Here is a 23,281-nt window from a genome sequence, read left to right as displayed (position 1 = left end):
AAATACAGAGCCGTGGAAGGAAAAAATTAAAATTTATTAAATGGTTTCACATACATCAATAGTATAGGGAAAATATGCCTACTAATATAATATCCCATTCTAAAATTAAAGAAGAGGTGCGAGACCACATTCATGAGCATAAAAGTGTAGGACAGCTGATGGGGATATTAGGGGAGGGTATGAAAAGATCTGAAGATCTGATGGTGTTGTCCTCATACCCTGTGAAATTTCGGATTTGGCAAACAAAGCAACACAAGCACTGAGTAGTAAACAAAGTAAAAACTCTCCTCTCCCTGGGTCCACTTCAAAGTTCCCTTCAGTCCTATAACCTCTGCGGTTCTACTTGGAACAAATACAAAAGTCTTTCTCTCTTTCATTACCATCTGTTAACATCAAGAACATACAACCAACTGAATGAAGATTTTTTTTAAAATACAGTGGCAACCTCAACACAAGCCACCCATCTTCCCACGAACACAAACTATGGGGATGAATAACAGTTAAAAAAAGTGATGTTTTTTTAAAAATGCACACAACATACACATACACACAGGAGAAAAAAAAGCTTAAAAAATACAAAAATAAACTACACAAAAGATCTTCTGCGTCATTTCTTGCTAATTTTTTGGGAAGATTTTGCAAGATTTTTGTTGTGTGTGCTGCAAGTCTCAGTCCTAGCAAAGTCTGTCGTTCTTCCTCTGTGAACTTCTTCCTTTTTCCTTCTTTGTTGTCCACTTTGAAGTGTCGGCCACCAGTCCTCATCTTGGGGTAAAAAGCGCACAGTGATGACATTACCAGGAGACTGGAGTCCAGTATGACGACTCTATACTTGGTTGTTGATGAAGCAAATTTTTTAGAGCAAAAAGAAAGGAAAAAACCATGTCCTCGTTCATGGAGGACAAGTGCTTTATTTGATTCCATACCGATTTTTTCCCTCTCATCTAATCTAATCTAATGCCTCCACAGCCTTTTTCAACTCTGTACATCATTTCATGTAGTCTCTCTCTACATCCCCCCCCAGGATTCACAAAACAAAAGACAAAAAATAGAACATTGCGCTCAGGCTGGCTCCCAGTTTGTGAAAAATGTAAATGCTTTTCTATACTGCTCAACTACTGAAACAAGCCAAAGGAGAGGTTAATTGATGAAGGGGTTGTGACTGAAAAAGATAATGTGCTTCTAAGTTTGTGTTGCTCTAAAAATAGTACGACCAACAGAACAAGGAGGAAGGAGGGATTTATCTACAGAAACATCTCAGATTGACTTTCATCTCAGCTTCATTCAGGTGATCTGACTCCATTGCTGTCTTGATCTGAGACTTGAGGGTGGAGGATGAGAGTAGGATGAGGATGAGGAGGTGGAAGGGTGAAGTCAGTCTTCCTGATAAAAGGACAGCAAGTGAAAAAAGGACAAAAGACTGGGAGGGATCTCTGGGCGACCTCACTGGTCCGTCCGTGCTTTCTTTGGACCAGTAGCCTTGCTGTAAAGGTACATATAAAACCAGAATAAGTAATGCTTGTTTATCAGGTCTATCCTGTGTGAAAAGGATGAAGCATGGACTCTGTACTTACGTATCAGGAGAGGTGCCTGGTCTTTTCGGGGCTGGTTTTGCAGAGGCAGCATCTTTGCCAGATTCTGCAAAGCAGTAAAATTGTTCAAACAGATTCTTTAATCCTAAAACCAATTGTTTAAACAAACGTATTAGTTTATCATTTACTCACCTTGTAACCATCGGACTTGGGTGGCAGGACCGTAACCCTTTTCATTGCGTGCTGCGATGCGGAAGATGATGGCTGGCTTGGTGGTGTAGTCTATGTGGGCATTCGAGAGGCTGGACGACTGCACCAAGCACGATGGGTTGGGCCCACAGTACACGCGCATGAAGGCTAGCTGTGCTGGGGTGGAGGCCTTGGCCTCAGCTGTCTGACTGCTCTGGATGGCCAAGTACACAGAGTATTCGATGATCTTTCCTGATGTCACGGAGGGTGGCTCCCAGGTCAGGTGGGCACCATCTGGACTCTGCAGAGAACCAGCAAACAAAAACTAAATAGCTGAGAGAATGTTTATGAGCATAGCTGGTCTACACGGATTTAGTCAAGTCTGCTACTATATAAAGAAACATGGGAAGGCTCTACTGTTACCTTGCTGATTTTGATGGCACAGGGTGCCCCTGGGAAGCCTGGCAGGCAGGTCTTGAAAGCAGATATTTCTGAGAAAGCTCCACGGCCACATGCGTTAATTCCAGCAACGCGGAACTTGTAAGCGGTTCCAGGCTGCAGCTCCATTTTCTTCATCTGGCTGTAGTCTGGCATGATGCCAGAGTCGTCCTTTCAAATGAGAAAAGGAAATAAGAGATGTACTGACCACAGCAAAAACACAGCCATGTTGGCAGATAACAGCCTCCTGAGACACTTACATCTCCATGGGAATCATCTGCTGGCACGTAATAGTGGGTGACAACCATATTTGTCACTTTAACAATCCCAACATCAAACCACTGGTTCTCTTTCTTTACAACAGGCTTTACTGGGGTTGGCTGAAGACCTTGTTTCTGTAAAAACAAAACAAAAATAGTTAGAATACAGCAGCTTTATTCTCATTTGGCCAAGACAAGTGAACATGATTCAGGACTACTACAATGACTCACCTCTCCCTCGATGCCATTGGCAACCTCTGCTAAAGCAGCTGCTGCTTGCAGCTTTGCTGGACTTGCCACCGATACAGAGGGTGCAAATGTGCTTGATGGAGCAAGTGCTATGGAGTAAAACAAATCAGAGACAAGTTCATACCATTGGCAATCAACATATCAAAGGAAACTACAAAAAAAAAATTTGTAAAGGCCTTACTCTCAGCAGTGGTACGTGGCAGCAGTGATGCCACAGCACTGGTCACTGCAGCAGCCATCTCATTGTGGCCGTTACTTTCTACAGAGGGGTCGTTGAGGCTGTCGGCGGGGGCAAGGCCTTCAGTGGGCATGTTCGTGTCAACGCTGGCCTGCTGGGCAGCAGCCTGAGCCTCCTGCAGCTGCTGCTGCTGCTGGACCAGTGCTGCTAGCTCCTGCTGGGTCAGCATGATGGGGATGTTGGTGGGCTGCTGGCTCTCTCCAGTGGAATCACCTTCATCTGTAAACAAAAAATTTTCAGTAACTCACTCATGACTATTTAGTGAAAGCTAAAATAATTGTGGAGCTTGCTGTAGTTGAATCAGCTTTCCTTTCTTAAACTAAAGCCGGGCATACACTGCTGACCTCAGTCGGATTGGACATTGTTTGTTGTGCTGTGCACAAAGGGATATGTTGGCCGACCACCAGAACTTCTCAGATGGATTTCTAACATGTTTGATATTTTGGTTGTACGATTCCAAACACTACCACAGTGAGAGCAGTAGCTCAAGCAGAATCCTGAACTTTGGGGCATTTTTCCCTTTTGTAAACCGTCAGACAGCATCTTAAATCACCATGACAACAGTACGAATGACTTTGTAATGCCACTTCCACTATAATAAAATAAATAAACAAGCAGGAAATACCCACAGATCTCCAGCTGACATGGATGGCGGTACGGTTTGTTTGTGTGGGATAGAGAGAGAATAAGTCTGTATACAGTTTAAACCGCAGTGTGTGAGACTTTTTCAAAGTAAACTCCAGACTTCTGTCACAGCCATTCCCGGCTTCACTTTAACAGTTTGAGCACTTAGCTCATGCAAATCACAGTGTATGCCCGGCTTTAGACCTAAAATGAGACTAAGAAAAATACCAACAAAGAGAAATCTGAACGTAAAAACAGTGGATCAACTCACTCATTACGGCTTGCTGAGCTGCCTGGAGAACAGCCTGGATAGCAAGAGCCTGGGCTTCTTCTGTGGCTGCAGCTTGAGCAGCAGCCTCTGCTGCTGCAGTCACAGCCAGCTCTTCATCTGAAAGCCCAGTCACCATAAGTGTGGTTCCCTGGCCCTCAGACATCAGCTCTGAAGGCAGATTCAAAGCTGTTCCAGTGGCTGCTTCTCCCTGAGAGAACACATGATGGGTTAAACAGACATAACAAACAAATCTTTAATTAGATGGAACAGAAGAAAACAATCTGTATCTACTTCTGCTTGCGTCTCCATAGCAGTAGCTCCCTCCTCTGCGGTCGCAGCTTCTGCTGATGCTGTCTCATCAGTCTGCATGGGCTCTTCTGAGGAACTTGCAGCAGTGCTTACCCCTTCTGTGATCGATGAGATTGACTAGAAAAAAAAAAAACAAAACAGAAATGAAATCTGCAGAATCTGACACTTGGCGCTATAGTTTGAACTGAAACTAAGGGAAAAGGCATTTATTTCAAGTAATGCCATGTGACTCAGACATGCAACAGGAGACTTTGCTGTGAAAACTCTAAAATAGTAGTGACGTCCTTTGGTGTAAGTCTTACAGGTACAGAGGGTCCAGGAGCTGGCGTGGACTGCGTTACAGTAGTGATGGCCCGGCCCTGTGTGGTTGTAACTAAGCCAGTTGCTGCAGTGTTGGAAGCTGCCTCTGTGCTGCTGGCACCTTCTGCTCCCTCTTCTGTCTGCTGGGCGGCTAAAAGATACAAAAGTAAAATTGAAGCTCAATTTGATGCCAATTAATGGAAATTTCTAGTTGCAACACAAGCACATACTTTTCAAATTTGGCACCTTTAAGTTTTTAGGTTTCTGTTAAATTGGCAAGAACAAATGCTGAGATCCTAGACAGTGATCTCATGACAGAAGTTGAAAGTTCAAGCTAAAATAAGGCTTTCAGCAGGAACACTAACAGTTAACAGTATTTGTGCGTCTACCTGTGCCTTCGCCTGTCTCCATGCTGCAGGTGGCAGTTGTAGCTGTGTTGGTGGTCCCTGTCTCGTGGGTTTCGCAGGGCGGGTTGGAGCAAACCCTTTGAACCGTGCCTGTTGCTGTGCTGGTCTGGTCGCCCCCCATGCTGGAGGTGGCTGTAGATGGGGTGTTGGTGGTCCCAGTCTCATGTGTTTCACAGGGTGGGTTGGAGCAAACCCTCTGAACTGTGCCTGTCTGGCCTGCGTTCATGTTTGAGGAGGACTGGGTGGCTGTGTTAGTCGTGCCTGTCACATGGGTCTCACAGGGTGGGTTGGAGCACACCTGCTGGACTCCTCCCATGTTAGATGACGCAGTGGTAGCTGTGTTAGTTGTCCCGGTTTCATGGGTCTCACACGGCGGGTTAGAGCACACTCGCGGAGTGGACATGTTTGATGATGCAGTTGTAGCTGTGTTGGTGGTGCCCGTTTCATGGGTCTCACAGGGTGGGTTCGAACACACCTGTCCTGCTTTGATTGTTGCAGAGGAAGTGGTGGCTGTGTTGGTTGTTCCGGTTTCGTGGGTCTCACAGGGTGGATTCGAACAGACCTGTCCTGCTCCAATGGTGGCAGAAGAGGTGGTGGCCGTGTTGGTGGTTCCAGTCTCGTGGGTCTCGCAGGGCGGGTTGGAGCACACCAAGGTGACGGTACCAGAGCCATCTCCAGCTGCTCCAGCCTCAGTAGAGCTGGGTTGCTCTGAAGTTGGTGAAGCCAGGATTGACACTGGAAGATCCTGCACTGGTTGAGCTTCTACTCCACTGGGGGTTGTGATTAAAGTCACCTGGGTGGGCTGGTTCTGACAGGACGAGATGAAAGAAATCTTAGTTTTAGGTCTGACATTTTTTTATTTTTTTTTTAAAGACGTATGTATCAGCCTACCTTTTTCTAAGGTCTAAATGCAGCACTTAAAAGTTTCTGACCCATAATGCTGCAATGATCTCATGACTCAATGACAGAAATGCAAAATACAACAGCATGCTGGTGATGCTCCTACCTGAACTGTGATGGTAGACGAGGGCAGTGTGGAGGCTGAGGTCAGGCTTGTCTGAGCAGCTGACACAGTTATGGCAGACGGGCTTATCACCTGGCTGGACAGGGTAGCAATGGTACCCAGAGTGGTGATGGGGGTAACCAAAGAGGCATTGGAACTGTCCACAGTGCCTCCTGCCAGGCTGGTGGAGACGGTACCAGTGACTGTTCCAAGAGTGGTGACACCTGGAAGGAAGACCAGGAGCATTAAGAAAGAACAAAATATGGGACGTTACCCTAACTCAGAAATACTTGACAAGTGATGACATCTTACCAGTAGTCCCTTTGACAACTAGAGTGGTAACAGTGGGCTTCACTGCAGATACTGTCACTGGTGTAACAAGTCGAACACCACCCACTGTGCTCATTGGTACAGTGCGCAAAATGGTACCAGGCTGCCCAGGTGCACCCTTCAAAACCACCTAATTAAGCACATTTTAACATTAGTATCTTTAAGTTCGAACGAAGTGGGCATCATTAGATACAAAGACAGAATCTGCATACCTGTGTCAGCCCCTGCTGGCCGGCCGCAGTGGCAATTTTGGGCACTGCAGTGATGATTTTAGCTGGAGTTCCAGTACTCATCACCTTTGTGGTAAGGATTGTGATAGGTGTTTTCATGCCTGCACTACTTGTCACACCTGCAAAACAGAACATGTAAAACTGAACTGTTATCTCAGGGTATATACAGAAAATCTGACATCAAATTTAATATTTTTAAGACCTTCTCAGTAAATATTGATACCCCACTGCATCTTCGATTTCTAACCAGTTACATTGGTGACACACTTATTTGCAAATTTTGTGCAGATTGTAGATAAAGATGTGGCATCACAGTCAGGAAAATGCAGGTCTTATTTGTTAAGCACGTAAAGCTTTCTTCAAGATTCTAGCAGTGCTGATATTAAGAGACTCTGCTATTATTACACCAGGCAAAATCTTCATTGGAAATCTGCTTTTTATTTGCAAGATCCTGTAAAATGATTAAAAGTTTCAGCCCTAGCCTAAGCTCCAACACCTTCTCTTCCAGCCACTTTTCAGGAAACGAAACGTGAAGAAGCTGGAAAAAGTAGCTCATAACCTTTTTTGATAGATATAAGACAGCTACAAAATCTGAGACCTTATGGTCTTGCATTTAATAATTAAATACATTTAAAAGCCTTATTTTTTCCTTAATGTGTCAATTTTTAATACTTTTTAAGACCCTGCACTTACCCTGTATCTTCTGATTGAGTCAAATCAGGATGCACTACTCAGAAAGGGAAATTAAGTTTGATTTCCACTGAGAAATTATACGCAGCTTTACTCTTAATACAATACTCAAACAATCCCACTAAAGCCTAATTTATCAGCATTCTGTCACTGCATGTCATAATAATAAAACCTTAAAATCCAGACAGGTGAACAAATCATGGACATATTTTTTGTTCTGACCCTAGAAATAAAAAAGCCATCTCTTGTGTCAAGTTTCTGTGATACTTGGGTGAGTAATGACCTGTGGCTCCAGGCTGGGTCATGATGGCTGACATGGGGATGGTCTTAATGATGGTGGTGCCCTGCTTTGTGGTAGTAGGAGACACGCCGCTGATGTTGAGGATTGTGGGCTTATTTCCTGTTCCTCCTGCCTGGGAAGTTGTGATTATTGTTGTAGGCTTGCCATCTGCAGAAGTTACCAGTTTCAGTATGGTGCCGGCAGGGAGGGGACCCTTAGTCTGGGGAGAAAGGAACACATTATGCAAAACATAAAGACATCTGGTGCCTGTCTCAGGAGTTTTAAGCTACCTCCTGTTTTTTTCCTGCACTCATGCAGATAGCTGACCTGTATGATCTGTGTGAGAGGGTTAGTGGAAGCCTGGCCTGTGACAGCTGATGTCTGCACTGGCTTGGTTTGTACCACAGACATCATCTTGCCAAGGTTGGAGATCTGCCGACATAGGAGAGAGACTCAAGTTCATGAGTCACCAGAAAACATCGTACGGCACAGGGAGCTAAGTGGGAGGGTGGTCCACCAAACTGGTGGCTCTATGACTCATTCCCGCCTTAACTAACTGATAGTCATGCAGATCACTAACTCATGCTCCCTGTTTTCTCAGTACAGTTCTCCAACAGTCACCATAGGCCAACCTTTACTCCCTCCCCCACTGGTTCAAGCTCAGTGCATGTTTGTCATCTTGTGACAAAAAATAAATCAAAACACAAAGTATCAAATCTAAATTACAGAGCCCATGATTAACAGCATGCATTTGAAAGCACCAAATGGAGCACTCAGTAGGTCAAACTTTTCCGTACAGCGTGTTAAATAATTTTAGGTGTCTTCTTTTCTTACCAAGGTGCCACTGCTGCCCATGGTAAGGGGACTCTTAACCAGGGTGATGGTCTTGGTGACTCCTCCCACCACTGTGGTTACCACTTGGGCTTGCTGGGCCACTGTGACTGCACCAGACTTGTGAACAGTAATGATGGGTCTGGTGGTGGTAGGAGAGGATGCAGTTGCTGTGCCAACCTGAGCTGCTGCAGTTTTTAGCATCCTGGTGGCTGGGTTACTGACCTATAAGGAAAGCATTATTTTAACAACTGCAATTTAACAAAGAGAGTGCATACAATGTTGGAATTGACTTTTCCAGAATCTGTACCATGACTGGAGAAGCAACTTTCACTGCAGTTGTGCCTGGAGACACTGCTACAGTCTTAAGAATGGTAGCCCCTGCAGGAACATTGAGCACAGTGCCTGCAGAGGAGGGTGGGATCTTCTGTGTTGCTGCTGCAGCTGCAGCTAGAGCTGCCATGCCGCTCATCTGAGGGCTGCTGCCAATGGGCTGAAAAACAGGAGAGTAAACAACTGCTTAACTTGTTTGCTCAGGTACCAATGGCATATACTTAGATACATTTCTCTGCAAAATAGCTCATACCGATCCTTGTGTGGTCTGGGCAGGCACAACCATTCGTACACCTGGAGGGAGGGATGTCACAGTGACAGGGGATTTCCCAGGCTGGCTGGGGCGAACTGTGACAACAGATGCGCCTGTGGCAGACTGTTGTGCTGCAACTTTCAAAACAGCTGTAAAATAAAAGGAACAACGATATGGCTTTAAGTGCAATACTTTTACAGTTTTAGCTTCCTTAAGAAGAGATAAAAAGATGAAAGAGTAGAAAAGAGGACCTCAGCAACTAAGGCAGAGCTATTCAATTACAAATTCAGCTGGGCCATATTTTAAAATCAAGAAATGTAGCTGGGCCGGACATGTTCGGCAGCCAGTAAGCAGCTGGTAATTTCAAGTTTGGAACCAATACAGATCAATTTTATAAAAAATATACACTTTTTTATTTATAGTCTCCCTTTTAAATTTGGCAACATGACAAAAGCACATAAAAAGTGCATAATAACACAACAGAGCTCTATTTGAACATAACCTGAAGTAGAAATGTTTTTTTTTTTTTTCACTTGAATAAAAATAAAACAAATAGAATGAAAAATTAAAATGAAATCCTGAAAACAATAATTTTGTTCACGTCTTACCCAGACATATCTTAAAGTACATAACAACTATATTTGCACAGTTGTACCTACAGTTGAAAAAGGCATGTTTTACACTAGTTTTTGGGGCTACTTCTGTCAGCATCGCTACCACACTTCAAAACAACACAGTGCAGTGTAGGTAGACTGTTGCTAAGCTACGCGAAACGTGGCATTTATGGTCTGAAATACTTTCCGAATTTATGAAAACTTGCGAAACAGGGTGCCCTCTGCCTCTCTGGCATGACCAAAGGCTGGGCCACTTGGGGGTTGGTTCTGGCCGCATGTGGCCCCCGGGCCTCTAATTGAATAGGCCTGAACTAAGGTATTACCTGTCTGTGGTAGGCTCTGAGCAGAGGGTGCTGCAGCAGCTGGTGCCGGGCTCTTAGGAGAGTTCACAGGCTGCGAGGGAGTTGCACTCATGGCTGGTGAGGCTGCAGCTGGAGTTGCGGGGATGTCATATTTCTGCAGCTGCAATAAGTAGGTGTCAGCAGTTGAGACTGCACCCCAGCTCACCTCCAGAGAGTTTGTGTTGGCACGAACTAACTGCACCCTGGCAGGGGCATGTGGCCGCTCTGTTGAAGTAGAGAACAAGAAATTAAACAAAAAGACACAATTTGACAACCTGACTCACTAATGCCTCTCTTATTTTAATCATTTTCTAATGCCTTAAAGCACACCTACCAGTTTCAAGATACCAGAGGTCTTTACAACAGACTTGGTTGTTCCACGCTTTACGATATCCATCACGACCACTCCAAACATAGAGCCTGGAGTTGATGGCCACTGCACAATGGCCTGCACGGGCCCTTGGGATGTTATCTTCAAGAGTATCCATTAACACTGTCTCCCAACACATAGTGTCTGCAGAAAAACATAAATGATAAAAATTAACTCCAATGAAGCACATTTTACATCAAATTTGAAAAGGTAAAATTTATAGAATTAGAAAGATCAAAGTCAGACAAACCAAGATTTAGGCATGCGAGAGTGTTTGTGCACTTCCACTCTTTCTCATGTGTGGCCACTTTGACATCATCCATGACTAAAGGAACCCATCCTCCAAAAACATACATCCTGCAGATGGAGAATATGAAAAACAATAAACTACAGTACCAAGCCCAGCCTTTTCTTGGGAACTCAAACATGATTAAAACAAAAAAAGTTTGATGTCACAAAGGAACAAGCGTTGTCTCACTTGTTTGTGATGGTGGTGGCAGAGTGAAGACTTCTTGGGAGCGGTGCTGTCCCGTTTACTGATGGTTTGTTCCATGTAAGGGTGTCTGAAAATCATCACAAAGTGCAGATGTCATACAAGAGCCATACAAAAAAGTCCCAACACATCACTAGATAACACAGACAAATCCCATGGCTGATTTGTGGGTGCATGCTTCTTGCAGTGTGGCCGTGACTGCATTGTCAACTATACTGCTGTCTGCTGACTGTCACAGCAGCAGAGATAGTTGGATATGAAATATTAGACGACTGCTGATGATGAAACCTTAATGACATGGTCTTTGGTGGATGAAAACAATAACAACAAAAAAACAAACAAAAACACTGTCTACCACATATTTGTAATGACGTTTAGATTAATGCAATGATTTTCTTCTCCTAGTTAGCTACAACAGCTGCATTAAATCTTTAGTAATGTCTATTTGCCAACTTTCATGATTCTCAGATTCCCACCAAATGTCAGGCAAATTTGAGCACATCTTTGTCAAAAAATGATTAATAATCCTCTGTGAGGAAGGGTCTGACAAGTCAAGAATAGCAGCACTTCCAGTAGCAACATACGGGTATTTTAATCGTGGGGTATCATATTTCTTGTACAACTTTGGAAACTTACCAATATCCAGGGTCCACAGATCTCCAAGACGACATCCGCTCATCCCCCCATAGATAATCAGCCGAGACTTCCTGCTCGTCTTTTCTGTGTATACCACAGCTGTGTGGCTTTCGCGGGGCGGAGGCAGAACTCCATATGTGATTGGAATATCCCATCCAACAACGCTGGAACCAGCACGCAGCTCAAGTGTGTAGAGATCATTTAGGTATCTGTGATAGAGAAGGACACGCTTTTCATACTCATGCTGTTGTTGGAATTCAATCTGACAGCAGTGGTGCATCATATCACACTGTTAGAATACAAAACCCTGGTACCTGGGAATGTTGTTTTTTGGGTCCTCGCTGTCATTTGCAAGCCCACCAAAAAGGTAGCATTTATTGCCAACAAGGGAAAAACTGTGGCCAAGGCGAGGACATGGAGGTGGGCCATTCTTCGGGTTTTTTGCCTTTAACTTTTTCCATTCCCATCTACTGGCCTAAAATAGAAACGGTCAACACCATATTAATAATAGATCACGTTCAAAAATTAAATACAGATGAATCTTATCTACCATGTTAATTTTTGGATATTTACACCAAATAAAAAATTAGTATATGTAAAAGTAATTATTTTATTTAAAGTGGATGAACTAAAACTTTCGCAGGAGAATACTGACAGAATTTTTACAGAGTCCTCCAGACAAGACAATAACAATACCTGATTGACCCCTGGAGGAAAACTGAGGTAATGCTTTTCTTTTTAGTATAGGTAAGTCCTGACTATATAAGCAGCAGAATAATGCTGCTGTTTCACATCAGATCCGGCCACTTAACCAACAACACCACCTGAATCCCAGCTACATATGTGCTGAAATAAGTAGTAACTATTTAAACAATGTCTGGTACTAGGTGGATGCAATCCAAGTTTTTGTAGATGTTATTTACTAACCCTTAAACATAACTGCCTAAAAAACTTGAGATTTCAGAGGTTACAGCTAAAGAGTATAAGGCTTGTTCATGTCACAACATACATAATGATTTCTTAAAAAAAAGATCAAATATATTTTTATTTGGAGTTTACTCCCAAAAACTATTTATTCAAAGTAAACAACAAATGCCCTAATCACATGAGACTAGTATAACCCAGGGACCTCTGGTAATTTCTAATAATCAAATTTTTAATCCTGTGTGAATCAACCATATTCGTAATTTATGGATTAACAATTCCAGGGCAAATTAACTACCATATTTCAGCACACACATATGTTCACGGGTAAGTCTAATCCCGCGTGAATCGGCGTCTCTGTAAATTAGGATGGTAATGAATAGATTTTCTGTAGTCTGTGCTGCTTTTCGTGCACGTTTTCTAATCAAAAAACAGAGGTAGCACAAAAGATTGTTAGTGACGTTTTGACACATATAAGTAATAAATGGTCCTTCTCTCTCAGTTAATTTCAGTTTATGTGTAAAAATGGCTTTACTTATTTATTCAAACTCTGCCCTAATGTTTGTTCACATACTGCTGTTTCTCTTTGCAAGTGCCTGATCTTATATCAGTATAATTTATCCGTACATTTCATGCATAACACAATTTAAGATCAACATTCAATGGTTAGGCTGCAATAACTGAGAAGGGCTGTTGTGGATGCATAACAATCCCAAATTCACAGAGCGCTGAGAAACATCAATAGCATAATAACTGTTAAAAGTAACAGAGGCAGGTCATATTTAACATTAGACATCATTAACCTTTCTAATACATTAACAGAGGGATTCTTGACTTTTTCTTTCTTACTCTGTCTGACCTGATCAGCCTGTCTGATCATCACAGGTGACTTTCACCACCTTGATGTGTAATGGGAGAGTTAGAGGAGATATTGCAATAGTCATGCTACAGATCTATAAATGTAAAAATATAAATAGAGAGTAGGGAAAAAAAACACGTAGGCGAATGCTGTCAACAGTATGTATAGGACACATGCAGGAAAAGTCACCTGCAGAATGCAATGTGCACAACTTTACATTTTTTTGCACAAGTTTTAGAAATAAAATACACTGTACATTTTTATTGCTGCAGCCATGCATCTGTAAATTTAAGCACATTACAGACTATGCTTATCACGTGGGAAGGTCCCACACCTGACATTGATGTCAGGGGGTAATTCAGAAATCTCAGAGGTCCACAGGCAATATACGTCCTGTGCAAAAAACACTTAAGCTTTATCTGATAAATATCGGCTAAAGTACTGTAAGCTAAAGTTCTGTGCTACAATGATGATCCTTCGCTTATTTTTTTTTTTTAGAACTGTTGACATTAAAAATAAATTATCCTAAAATATAAAACAAAATATTGAGGTCAGTGTCTCATAATTTCATTACCTGTAGCTCGTAGAGATCATTGCTGTACTTTCCATACTCAACCATTCCCCCAAACACCAGCAACCTTGTGCCATCGCAAACAAACCCATATGCAGCACAACCAGGGGGAATATCGCCACGGACAGCTGGGATAAACCACTGGTTTGTTGCTAGAAAATGAAATAGAATAATGACAGTGAGATAAGCACACTTCAAGCCTATCTGTGTCAAGAGCTACTCAACAAAGTGACAAGAATTTGATTATGATTCTGCCAGCAACCACAATGACAATATTATGTTAACTTCAACAGAATGACATTTAATGACATGCAACACCTTTCTGTTCCCATTGGTTTGTTTTCAGGAAACTGTGGCAAAAGACAAACTTAAACCAACCAGCATCAACCATTTTATTTTAGCCCGCCTTTTTTAGCGTGCATTTCAACCTTTTCTACAGCAGAGGGAGACAAAATCCTTCAAACATGGATCTACTTCGCCGGCCGAGGCCCTTACAATAGTTAGTCTGTACATCACGAATCTGTGTTTATTTAATAATAACAAAAGTTTGAGGCAAACAGTTCATGTAGAAATGCGTTTAGTTTAAATAAAGTTTTTACACTGCCATTCGTATAACTTCAACCATACTAAACATTTATAAACTGAACTGAAAGTTACACTTACCTGTGTTGTATACATGTAATTCATCCACAATCCCCTCATTTCCACCGCCGAAGACAACCATAAGCTCCTTAATAGCCACAGCTCGGTGTCCGTGTCTGGGCCGGGGAACAGGACCGGACCATCCGAGGACCCGTTTCCATCGCGGCTGCAGAACCGACGCCGTGGTCCCAGACACCGCGGAGCCAGGGGCAGACATGACTTCTGTCAGAACGTAAAACGAATGAACACTCTTATCTACGTAGCACATTTTAATAAATGTTATTTTATCACTAACAGTCGATTTGCAGAGTATCTGACGCTGTGCAGGAGCTAACTTCTCTCACAGTTAGTATGGCCGTAGCGGCTACAAGGCTTCATATTTAGCCGTTAGCTGTGGTTGACAGGGATAGTCAAGCTATAGCATACAAAGTAAGCAACTCGATGAGCCCCTGGTTGTAAACAATTTAATATATTTCCATTTAAACTTGCGTATCAAAAACATTTAAGATACTCAACACCTAAATTGAGTTTCATATAGTTGCTTCCAATCATTGAATTGGTTACATGGAAGCAGCCATCTTGCAACCAAACAAACCCCCGCTAAGGCTACTGCCAGTCTGAAAAATGGCGGAAGCGAATGAAATTGAAAAATACATAATAGCTAGCAAACTACATCAGCGCACATATTGTGTCAAATGAAAAGCAAATTCAATTACATACTAGTACAAAATAATACAAACCAACCCACTGAAGGAATAGAGAGTTACTCTATGGTTTAAACCGTTAGCAAGAGTCGGCTATTTTCATGCTTCTCTGGGAGTCGCCATATTGTAGCTAACAAACTTAGCACTCCCTGCAGCCGCTTTAGCGCAGTTACAAACATTAACATCAGATAATACCTCTTTTCAACTGTCGCAGCGATATAAAACCTCCATTTCTTGAACCACATCGAATAAGTCACACATAACCGCCCAAAAAGACGAAACCCCGAAGTTGTACTGTTTCTGCCGTAAGCTAGACTCAGTTAGCAGTAGCGACTAGTGGCTCAACCTAATTTACCACGGCTAACAGCGTTAGCTCAAAAGCTGGCATCTGTCAAAGCGTCGCCAAATTTTACAATTAGATGCAATGTGATTCCGTGTAATTTTCATATGCATATTTTACCTGGTACAAATGTAGTTGCAGAAACAGTCTTAAATCATAACCAAAGAAAGTTAAACTGCATATATTAAGTGTTATTATGTTTCATGCCGTCTCTGGAAGCAGCCATCTTTTCGACAATCGGCCTAGTTCTACAGCTCCCACAAGAAAAATGGCCGGACGGAATGCCACAACAAAACACAACAAACAGCGAAAGGAGGTAATTTCCCATTATATCACTTACTAATTTCGATGCAGTAGTTGCAAAAACACTGGTTCGTGGACTTATCTTCCGACAATAATCCAAATTCATTCGATTTGTGAAGAAGTATTTCCTCTCATGCCTGCCTGGAAGCTGCCATCTTCTTGACAACCAGAGGCGGAGGAAAATGGAAGAGAGTTGGCGTCACCCAAAGTAAACATGGCGACAAAGACCCGCTCACTTAACGTTACATACAGAAATACACACACGGTTTCCTTTAATTTTCATTGTGAATAGGTGAGTAATTCCGTTTTCAGTAAGGTGCCTCAAAAGACACTTGAAATCTGTGCAAAATAATCATGTAACGAGTTTCGGCGAATTACAACAAGTTGTGTTATTTCACTAGGCTTATTGTCCCTTACTAAAGATGGCGACATCCGTGCCGGAACCCTTTCTATATTAATGTCTTTGGTGATGCAGCTTATATTTCCTCTTGAGCCTATTCAGACATGCACAAACATGCAGGATAATAGTGTTTAAGCACAAATTTACACATCGAGTGGTTAAACATGTAAAAAAGATGACACGCCCACATTCAACATTAGCGCGCCCTCCACTGTAAAAACTGCTGCATTGCTGCACAGTATCTTTAGTATGACCCCCTCCACCCCCAAAACCTTTTTATTTGATTGTCTACATGTATGTCGCTGTTGACATGCACCATTAATTTAATATAGACATCTTGACGTTTTAACGGAATTGCCAACCAAAAGGACAATCTTATTTTGGGTTGAAAAAACTATCACAATAAAAGTAGTTAATAGATTGTTTTAGACTTTTGGTACAAGGCTAAAGCAGAACTGAAATATATACAGGTGCATCTATAAAAAATAGAATATCATGAAAAGTTATGCTTTCCCCTGTGATTTAATTCAAGAAGTGACACCATAAATTCTAGATTAATCATAACAAAATGATATATTTCATGAGTTTTTTTGTTTAAACATTAAAGATTAAGGCTTACGGGTCACACAAATCACAAATACATTTTCTCAAAATATAAGAAAGTCACAAAACATCAGTTCTAAAAAAAAAATTTATAATACAGAATTGATGACCTTATAGAAAAATATGCTCATTTATGAACTCTGTAATTGGTTGGTACTCCTTTTGCACAAACTACTGCATCAATGCAGCATAGCATGGAGCCAATCAGTCCATGTCCATTTTTGACAATCCTCTGAAAGCTGAGCTCATCCCTGTTGCTTATGCACCTTTTCTTACCACACTTTTCTCTTCCAGTCAACGTTCCATGAATGCACCATTATACAGCCTGTGAGATCAGCCGACCCTCTCAGCAGTGACCTTCTGTGGCTTCCCCTCCTTGTGGCGGGCGTCAGTGATGGTCTTGTGGACAACTTTCAGGTCAGCAGTCTTCCCCATGATTGCAGTTGTGTGTACTCAACCAGAATGATAGAATAAAGAATAGGCTTAGACTTTAACCTCAATATTCTATTATATTTGAGGTAGTGGATTTTTGATTTTCTCGAGCTGTTATTGCCAAGATTAAAAAAAAAAAAAGTCTTGAAATGTTTAATTTTGTATGAGATGAATCTAGAATATATGGAGGTTTACCGCTTTGAATTAAGCCACTGTAAAATTTTGTTTTGCATGATGTTCTAATTATCATTTTTTTCAATGCAGTAGTGCGTGCAGTAGATCACTGACTATTATAAAGGTGACCCTGGACACCTGACTCATCAGGTTTTTCAGTGATTTTAAACTTAAATGCTGTCAAAAATCCAAACAAAAGTATAACTGAATGCAACCTTGCGAGTTTAAAAAGTTTATCAATTTAATAGATTTATAATTATGCCCTTTTGAGGCAAGGAATCCCCATTTGTTGTGATGCTGTGGAATCTATCAGGTGGGCTCTATATCATAAATTCTATTCGATCTTTTCATGCATCATGATCATTTTTCCTCCTTTGGTTTTAAGCCTCATTTTCTAAAATGACTGGCTTCATGTGAAGTCAGGAAGAAGAAAAGCAGTGAACTAATATTAAAAGGTCAGTTTTTATTATATTATTATTGACCATAGTTAAAGACAGCCAGTAATATGGTTGTGCTTAAAAAGCTCAGTCTATTTCATTAAGAAGTAAAAAATTCCATAACACAGTTGCCCTCATGTAATTCATTATTTGTCCATTAGATGACAGGCTTTCATGTTTTTCTTTTTCCCCCTGTTTACAACTTGAACAGGGAAAACGTTCTGGACAACAGGGAGAAAACAATGTTTGTGTATGAGTCTGTTTAATTTTTATTATGAGGTTGCTGCAGCACAATGCCAAAGCACATTCATGACATATAAATGGAAAGATGAAAATTGAATATGTGGAAAAAATTGGCATTTCTTTACAGCACAAAGTCATGATAAAGTCACTTTCCCCTACAATATAAATATATTTTAAACTTAAATGCTGTCAAAAATCCAAACAAAAGTATAACTGAATGCAACCTTGCGAGTTTAAAAAGTTTATTAATTTAATAGATTTATAATTATGCCCTTTTGAGGCAAGGAATCCCCATTTGTTGTGATGCTGTGGAATCTATCAGGTGGGCTCTATATCATAAATTCTATTCGATCTTTTCATGCATCATGATCATTTTTCCTCCTTTGGTTTTAAGCCTCATTTTCTAAAATGACTGGCTTCATGTGAAGTCAGGAAGAAGAAAAGCAGTGAACTAATATTAAAAGGTCAGTTTTTATTATATTATTATTGACCATAGTTAAAGACAGCCAGTAATATGGTTGTGCTTAAAAAGCTCAGTCTATTTCATTAAGAAGTAAAAAATTCCATAACACAGTTGCCCTCATGTAATTCATTATTTGTCCATTAGATGACAGGCTTTCATGTTTTTCTTTTTCCCCCTGTTTACAACTTGAACAGGGAAAACGTTCTGGACAACAGGGAGAAAACAATGTTTGTGTATGAGTCTGTTTAATTTTTATTATGAGGTTGCTGCAGCACAATGCCAAAGCACATTCATGACATATAAATGGAAAGATGAAAATTGAATATGTGGAAATAATTGGCATTTCTTTACAGCACAAAGTTATGATAAAGTCATTTTCCCCTACAATATAAAGAGCAGGTGTACTTTAGTCTTTATTTACAGAAAATTTCAACGACAGATACATAGACTAATAAGGGTGATTATAAATTTGTATTTATGATAATAACTAGAAATAGTAATACTTTTAGCAAAGATATTAAGTATTGGTGTGAGTCGAGATAGGTCAACGACAACAATCCACATGATCCCTCAAGACCGAAGCAGCACCAAAACTCCTAAAAAGAAAGCACAAAGTTAGGAACATGCAGTAATGAGACATGAGTGCTTATCAACGCTGGGATATCAAGTTCTGTAGCAGAACATTTTTGTCCACAAGGGGGCATTTTTCACTTATATTTGGCATCATTTGGATCTCATACTGCAAATATACATTTACATAGAAGATTATTTTTGCAATTAAAACTAAAATTAATCTATCCATTTTTCTTCACCGTTTATTCCATTGGGGGTCTCTGGTGGCTGGAACCTATCCCGGTCTTCATTGGGCAAAAGGCAAGGTGCACCCTGAATTGGTCACCAGTCGATTGAAGGGCTTCTTAAATTCAAATATATATTTCTTTCTAATGAGTTTTTAATACAATGTAATGTGTACAAATTCACTACCCTCATATTCCATTCCAAGACACAACTGTCCACTTCCCAGAAATATTATCCACTAAGCTAAAGCTCCAGCCTGTAACGTTATGATCCTAAAAGACGCGTAGCGCATGTTCTTCTTCAGTATGCATCAACTTGTCATGAGGTTGACTCTCTGCTTTGTTCTTGCCAGAGGAGATACACCCTGCTACAGATTTTTAAGAGTTACTGTCATAGTTCTGTCATAGTTAAATATATAACACTTTCAAAAGTGTAGTTTAACTACATGTAGTGTGGACAAATGTAGACACTTCTAAAGTGTTGAATTGAACTCTGTAAGAGTTCATGAACACTGTCAATTTTTCAGTGTATTTTACGTTATTATAGAGGTGCGACTTTACCTGAACAACCTGGTTATAAACTGTGGCAGTTGATGATGCAGCAGGAACAAAAGGTTGAGGGTGGGAGGAGTTCAGTGGTAAATGTGATAAAAATGAGTAAAGAATAATCATTTTTTTTGCATTTGTAATGTTCCAAATGAAAATAGTTAAATTCTACACAAATATATTACGCTGGATTTACTTAGAAAAACACACACACAAACTATGTTAAATTTTACTCAATATATTCAGATATTCAGTTTTTCTGATGCATTATTTGTCCAAAATGCACATATTTGTTTTTATTATGTGCAGTTTATTCAAATTTGTTTAGTAAATATCAATTAACCCCAGTCTCAGTTTTTACAGTGTTGGACATCTATTCTCTTGTTGTTCTTGGCAATAAAGAAAGGTTATATTTTATCATTTAACTTCTCAGTAGCTACTCAGTGTGCAGTACTTGAAATAAACTTTGAATGAAACACTTTTTACTGTTGATTGAGTAGATTTACAGAACAGTGCTTGTACTTTTTCCACCTCTTCAGCCAACCCGGAGTCAGGCTGTGCTATCAACTCTTACAAAGAGGTTTTAAACAAGAGGGTAAATAAACAGTTTCTGCTTCCCGTGCTAGTTTTGAAGACTTAAGCTTCCCTGCATTCTGTAAGCCCAAAATTCCCAATGGGTGGTGTTGGTGATTTCAGAGAGCAAGAGCAGAGGAGCTAAATCTGGAAAGAGAGAGTTAGTAGTCTTCTGCAAAGAAAGATCATCCAGGGAAAGCAAATTTACACTTCACCTTTAATGATGAGCAGGTTACAAACATTTTCATATAATTCTTGTTTGTTAGGCTAAGTTCAATAAACACAGTCTTCTTTATGTTTTTATTGTAGCAACTAAACTTTATCGCTTTTATTCATTATTATGAAGGGTATTATCTGCATAAAAAGGAAATAAAAACATTGTTTCTTTATAATATTACATTAAGATGCTTACATAAAGTAAACAGACTAACAGCAAAATCAGAAAAAAAGCACTGTCTGTTTAAAATCAGTAGAATCTTTTCCAGTAGGAGTGCTTCTATGGCAATAAAGACAACTAAAATAAAAGCCTGCATTTAACATCTTTCTTAAATTTAAAGTGACAAAATAAAAACAGAAAATACACATACAGTTACAGAAGTTAAAATAAATTTTAAAAAGTATTTGATTTAACAGTTGTTTACTCCCTTCTGCTGATGAAATATAAATGTTCTACATTTTAATTCTTTTAAAAAAGAATGAGTGTTGTTCTTCCCATGCCTGCTTTAGAGAAGGAGAGTGGACAGGATGCACTGGTACCTTCAGATAGATTGGAGACTCATTAATCACATCACTGTGAAAACGATTACCAGAAAGCAAGCTGAAACTATATAAAGATGGAAATATTGGAGAAATAACACACATTTAACTGGGGTATACAATTTCTTTGATTCAAAGAGCTGCAAACATGCAATCCAAAGCCTAAATAAATCACAGACATGCATGTGATGGCTTGAGGTAGGAGATTACAGAGTGAGAAAACAGATCAGTGGAGCTCAGACATCCTGATCTTCCATGCTGATCTGAGTGGTCAGTAGTGGTTAACAACACGGTAAGAGTCTTAAGAAGTGGCTGCTGAGCTGGATGCATCAGCCTTAAGAGATCCAGTAGAAAGCCTCACAAGTGACAGGGGGAAAGATTATAGCAGCAGGAGGTGGAGGTCTATATGGAAGGCTTATAAGGTTTATATGCATCACACTTTAACAATTCTATTATGCGCTCTTAATCCTTGGGTTGCAAAGCCCTTCTCAGCCATTTTGGGAGAAAATAAGTGTAAAAATGTCTAAGATGTGCTTTTTAAGGACCATCTCTGCATCTCTTTGCTTCTTGACATATTTTGTTCAATCTGAAGTCAAAACTGCATTTCTGTATGTCTGTTTATCTGTGTTGGTTTTCACGCCACATCATTGCTCCAGTTGTCCTTGATACCTCTCAGAAGACTTCTTGGGTGCACTGGTTTGAAACTGGTGCCATGAAAGAATCATAAAGATGTACAGATTTGCTTTAAACTCCCAAAATGTTGCACCCGGTCATCATTAAGGGACTTCTGCTGACTTCTAGCAGGAGAGGGCCAGAACGGGATAAGGAAGAGGGTCCTGTGCAGGGCTCTAGAATATTTTAGAGGCAGAAAACAGTCCCACTTGTTGTCATTGCTGGTAAAAAAGAAAAAGAAAAAAAAAAGATCCAGTTTGCCTCATTATAAAGCATTTGTAAAATGTATCACCCATTTCTTTGTTTATACTTTCAAGCTGACTATATTCAAAGTCATTCACAAAAATTTTAAACTTGTTTTCATAATTTATAGCCATAAGTAGTTTTATGTCCTCAGTAACATGAAATGTAACCCTTTTTAGTGTCACATTTAGCCGGAACAATGAAATACTAATGAAAACACAAACATTTGATAAAGGATTTTCACCAACAGGTCCGTTTCAAAATTTTCTCAGAATATTGTTTTGAAAATAAAAAACCGGTAAACAGATATCTGGAACCTATATGCGTTACCATGACGTATAAAATGTATTTAATTTGGCAAAAGTAAAATTGCATGATCAAAAAAAAATGAAGTATAATAAACAAATTAGTCCGAGCGCTATCGGCATGAGAAACGGAATTGAGCAGCACTGTAGTAGCAGGAAAACAGGAAGTGATGTCATAAGCTCACTGTGTCAGTGGCATCCAGGCTAAAGTGTTGATTGGATAGAACTCTTGTGACATCTAGCCAATCAGACTGTGTCGTATACATAATCTGAAAATAAAATGCTGATGCTGATAAATGATCAAATGCTAAATATCAGCATCAATAATCAGCAGGGCTGATAATTGGTCTACCCCTACTCTCTGGTTTGTCTATCTACTATATATTATTATATGTTACATTTTTTTACCAGACATTTTAAGATACAAGAAATTAGATTTAAGAATTACATTTATGCGTACAGAAACCTGCTTTCAAACAATTATGTAATAAACAGACAGCAGATACTAAGACAGCGACACATTTATGGAAGGAAAAAGAATAAATAACATTTTCAGTTTGTTGAGGACCTCACTCTCTCTGCAGGTTCCCTGTCTTCACCTCAACATGTCAGTCATTAAGGACCTCTTGGAAAGTTTTCCAGGCATACTAAAGAGAGAGGTCTTGAAAAATGTGGCCTCACTTATGTTTTTTTTTTTTTTTTTTCAAATTCAACTTTTTGAAGTTTTACTACTGCTTTCGGATTAATTGATCAATGACCTGGTTTATATTCAATTCTAGCCCCCATTTTTGTGTAAAATAAGCATCAAATCTGGATTTACTTCAATTAATATTAATAATTCGATTATATTCAAACTGTTACGTGGCCAGTAGTAGTCAAGATAATCACAGGCCACATCTGACTGATCTCATCTAATCTCAAATAACAGATAACAAACAAGGGACACAAAAATAAGGAAAGAATACATTAGAGAGATAAACAAAAAAAAAAATGACAAATGGGCTTGTGTTGTTATATGCATGTTATTCTATAAAATATTACTTGTCAGAATATTTTCAATTTCAAAAACAGAAAAT

General features: G+C 40.1%; 1 protein-coding gene across 3 annotated transcripts; it reads right to left on the bottom strand.

Moving 5' to 3' along the window:
* Positions 1-15: 15 nt before the first annotated feature.
* Positions 16-15,737, bottom strand: hcfc1a (host cell factor C1a). Of its 3 annotated transcripts, none has more exons than XM_041780099.1 (28): positions 15,599-15,737; positions 14,236-14,436; positions 13,576-13,724; positions 11,533-11,693; positions 11,219-11,427; positions 10,568-10,652; positions 10,340-10,446; positions 10,054-10,233; positions 9,702-9,944; positions 8,765-8,913; positions 8,489-8,671; positions 8,182-8,403; positions 7,675-7,779; positions 7,351-7,567; positions 6,360-6,496; positions 6,130-6,277; positions 5,821-6,041; positions 4,797-5,622; positions 4,410-4,558; positions 4,090-4,224; positions 3,799-4,006; positions 2,847-3,122; positions 2,648-2,754; positions 2,417-2,551; positions 2,142-2,327; positions 1,722-2,019; positions 1,572-1,635; positions 16-1,480 (listed from the first exon to the last, which is right to left on the bottom strand). In XM_041780099.1, exons 2-28 carry the CDS (start codon positions 14,429-14,431, stop codon positions 1,441-1,443), a joined length of 5,136 nt encoding a protein of 1,711 aa, XP_041636033.1. In that variant the 5' UTR covers positions 14,432-14,436; positions 15,599-15,737; the 3' UTR covers positions 16-1,440. The 3 variants fall into 3 exon arrangements, with proteins under 3 accessions (XP_041636033.1, XP_041636041.1, XP_041636048.1); XM_041780107.1 differs by lacking the exon at positions 15,599-15,737 and adding an exon at positions 15,379-15,491; XM_041780114.1 differs by lacking the exon at positions 7,675-7,779.
* Between the last annotated feature and the right edge of the window lie 7,544 nt (positions 15,738-23,281).

This window comes from Cheilinus undulatus, linkage group 3, assembly GCF_018320785.1.
Source record: "Cheilinus undulatus linkage group 3, ASM1832078v1, whole genome shotgun sequence".
In the NCBI taxonomy this organism is placed as follows: Eukaryota; Metazoa; Chordata; class Actinopteri; order Labriformes; family Labridae; genus Cheilinus; species Cheilinus undulatus.
This window is presented reverse-complemented; position numbering and strand designations above follow the sequence as displayed.

Bases quoted from the DNA above. Each gene is read 5' to 3' on its own strand.
- hcfc1a (XM_041780099.1), bottom strand. From the start codon at position 14,431: ATGTCTGCCCCTGGCTCCGCGGTGTCTGGGACCACGGCGTCGGTTCTG. The intron at 9,945-10,053 runs GTAGGTGTGCTT...CTACTTCAACAG, and splicing joins CCTCTGGTATCTTGAAACTG to AGCGGCCACATGCCCCTGCC. The intron at 6,042-6,129 runs GTAAGATGTCAT...TCTTCCTTCCAG, and splicing joins AGTTGTCAAAGGGACTACTG to GTGTCACCACTCTTGGAACA.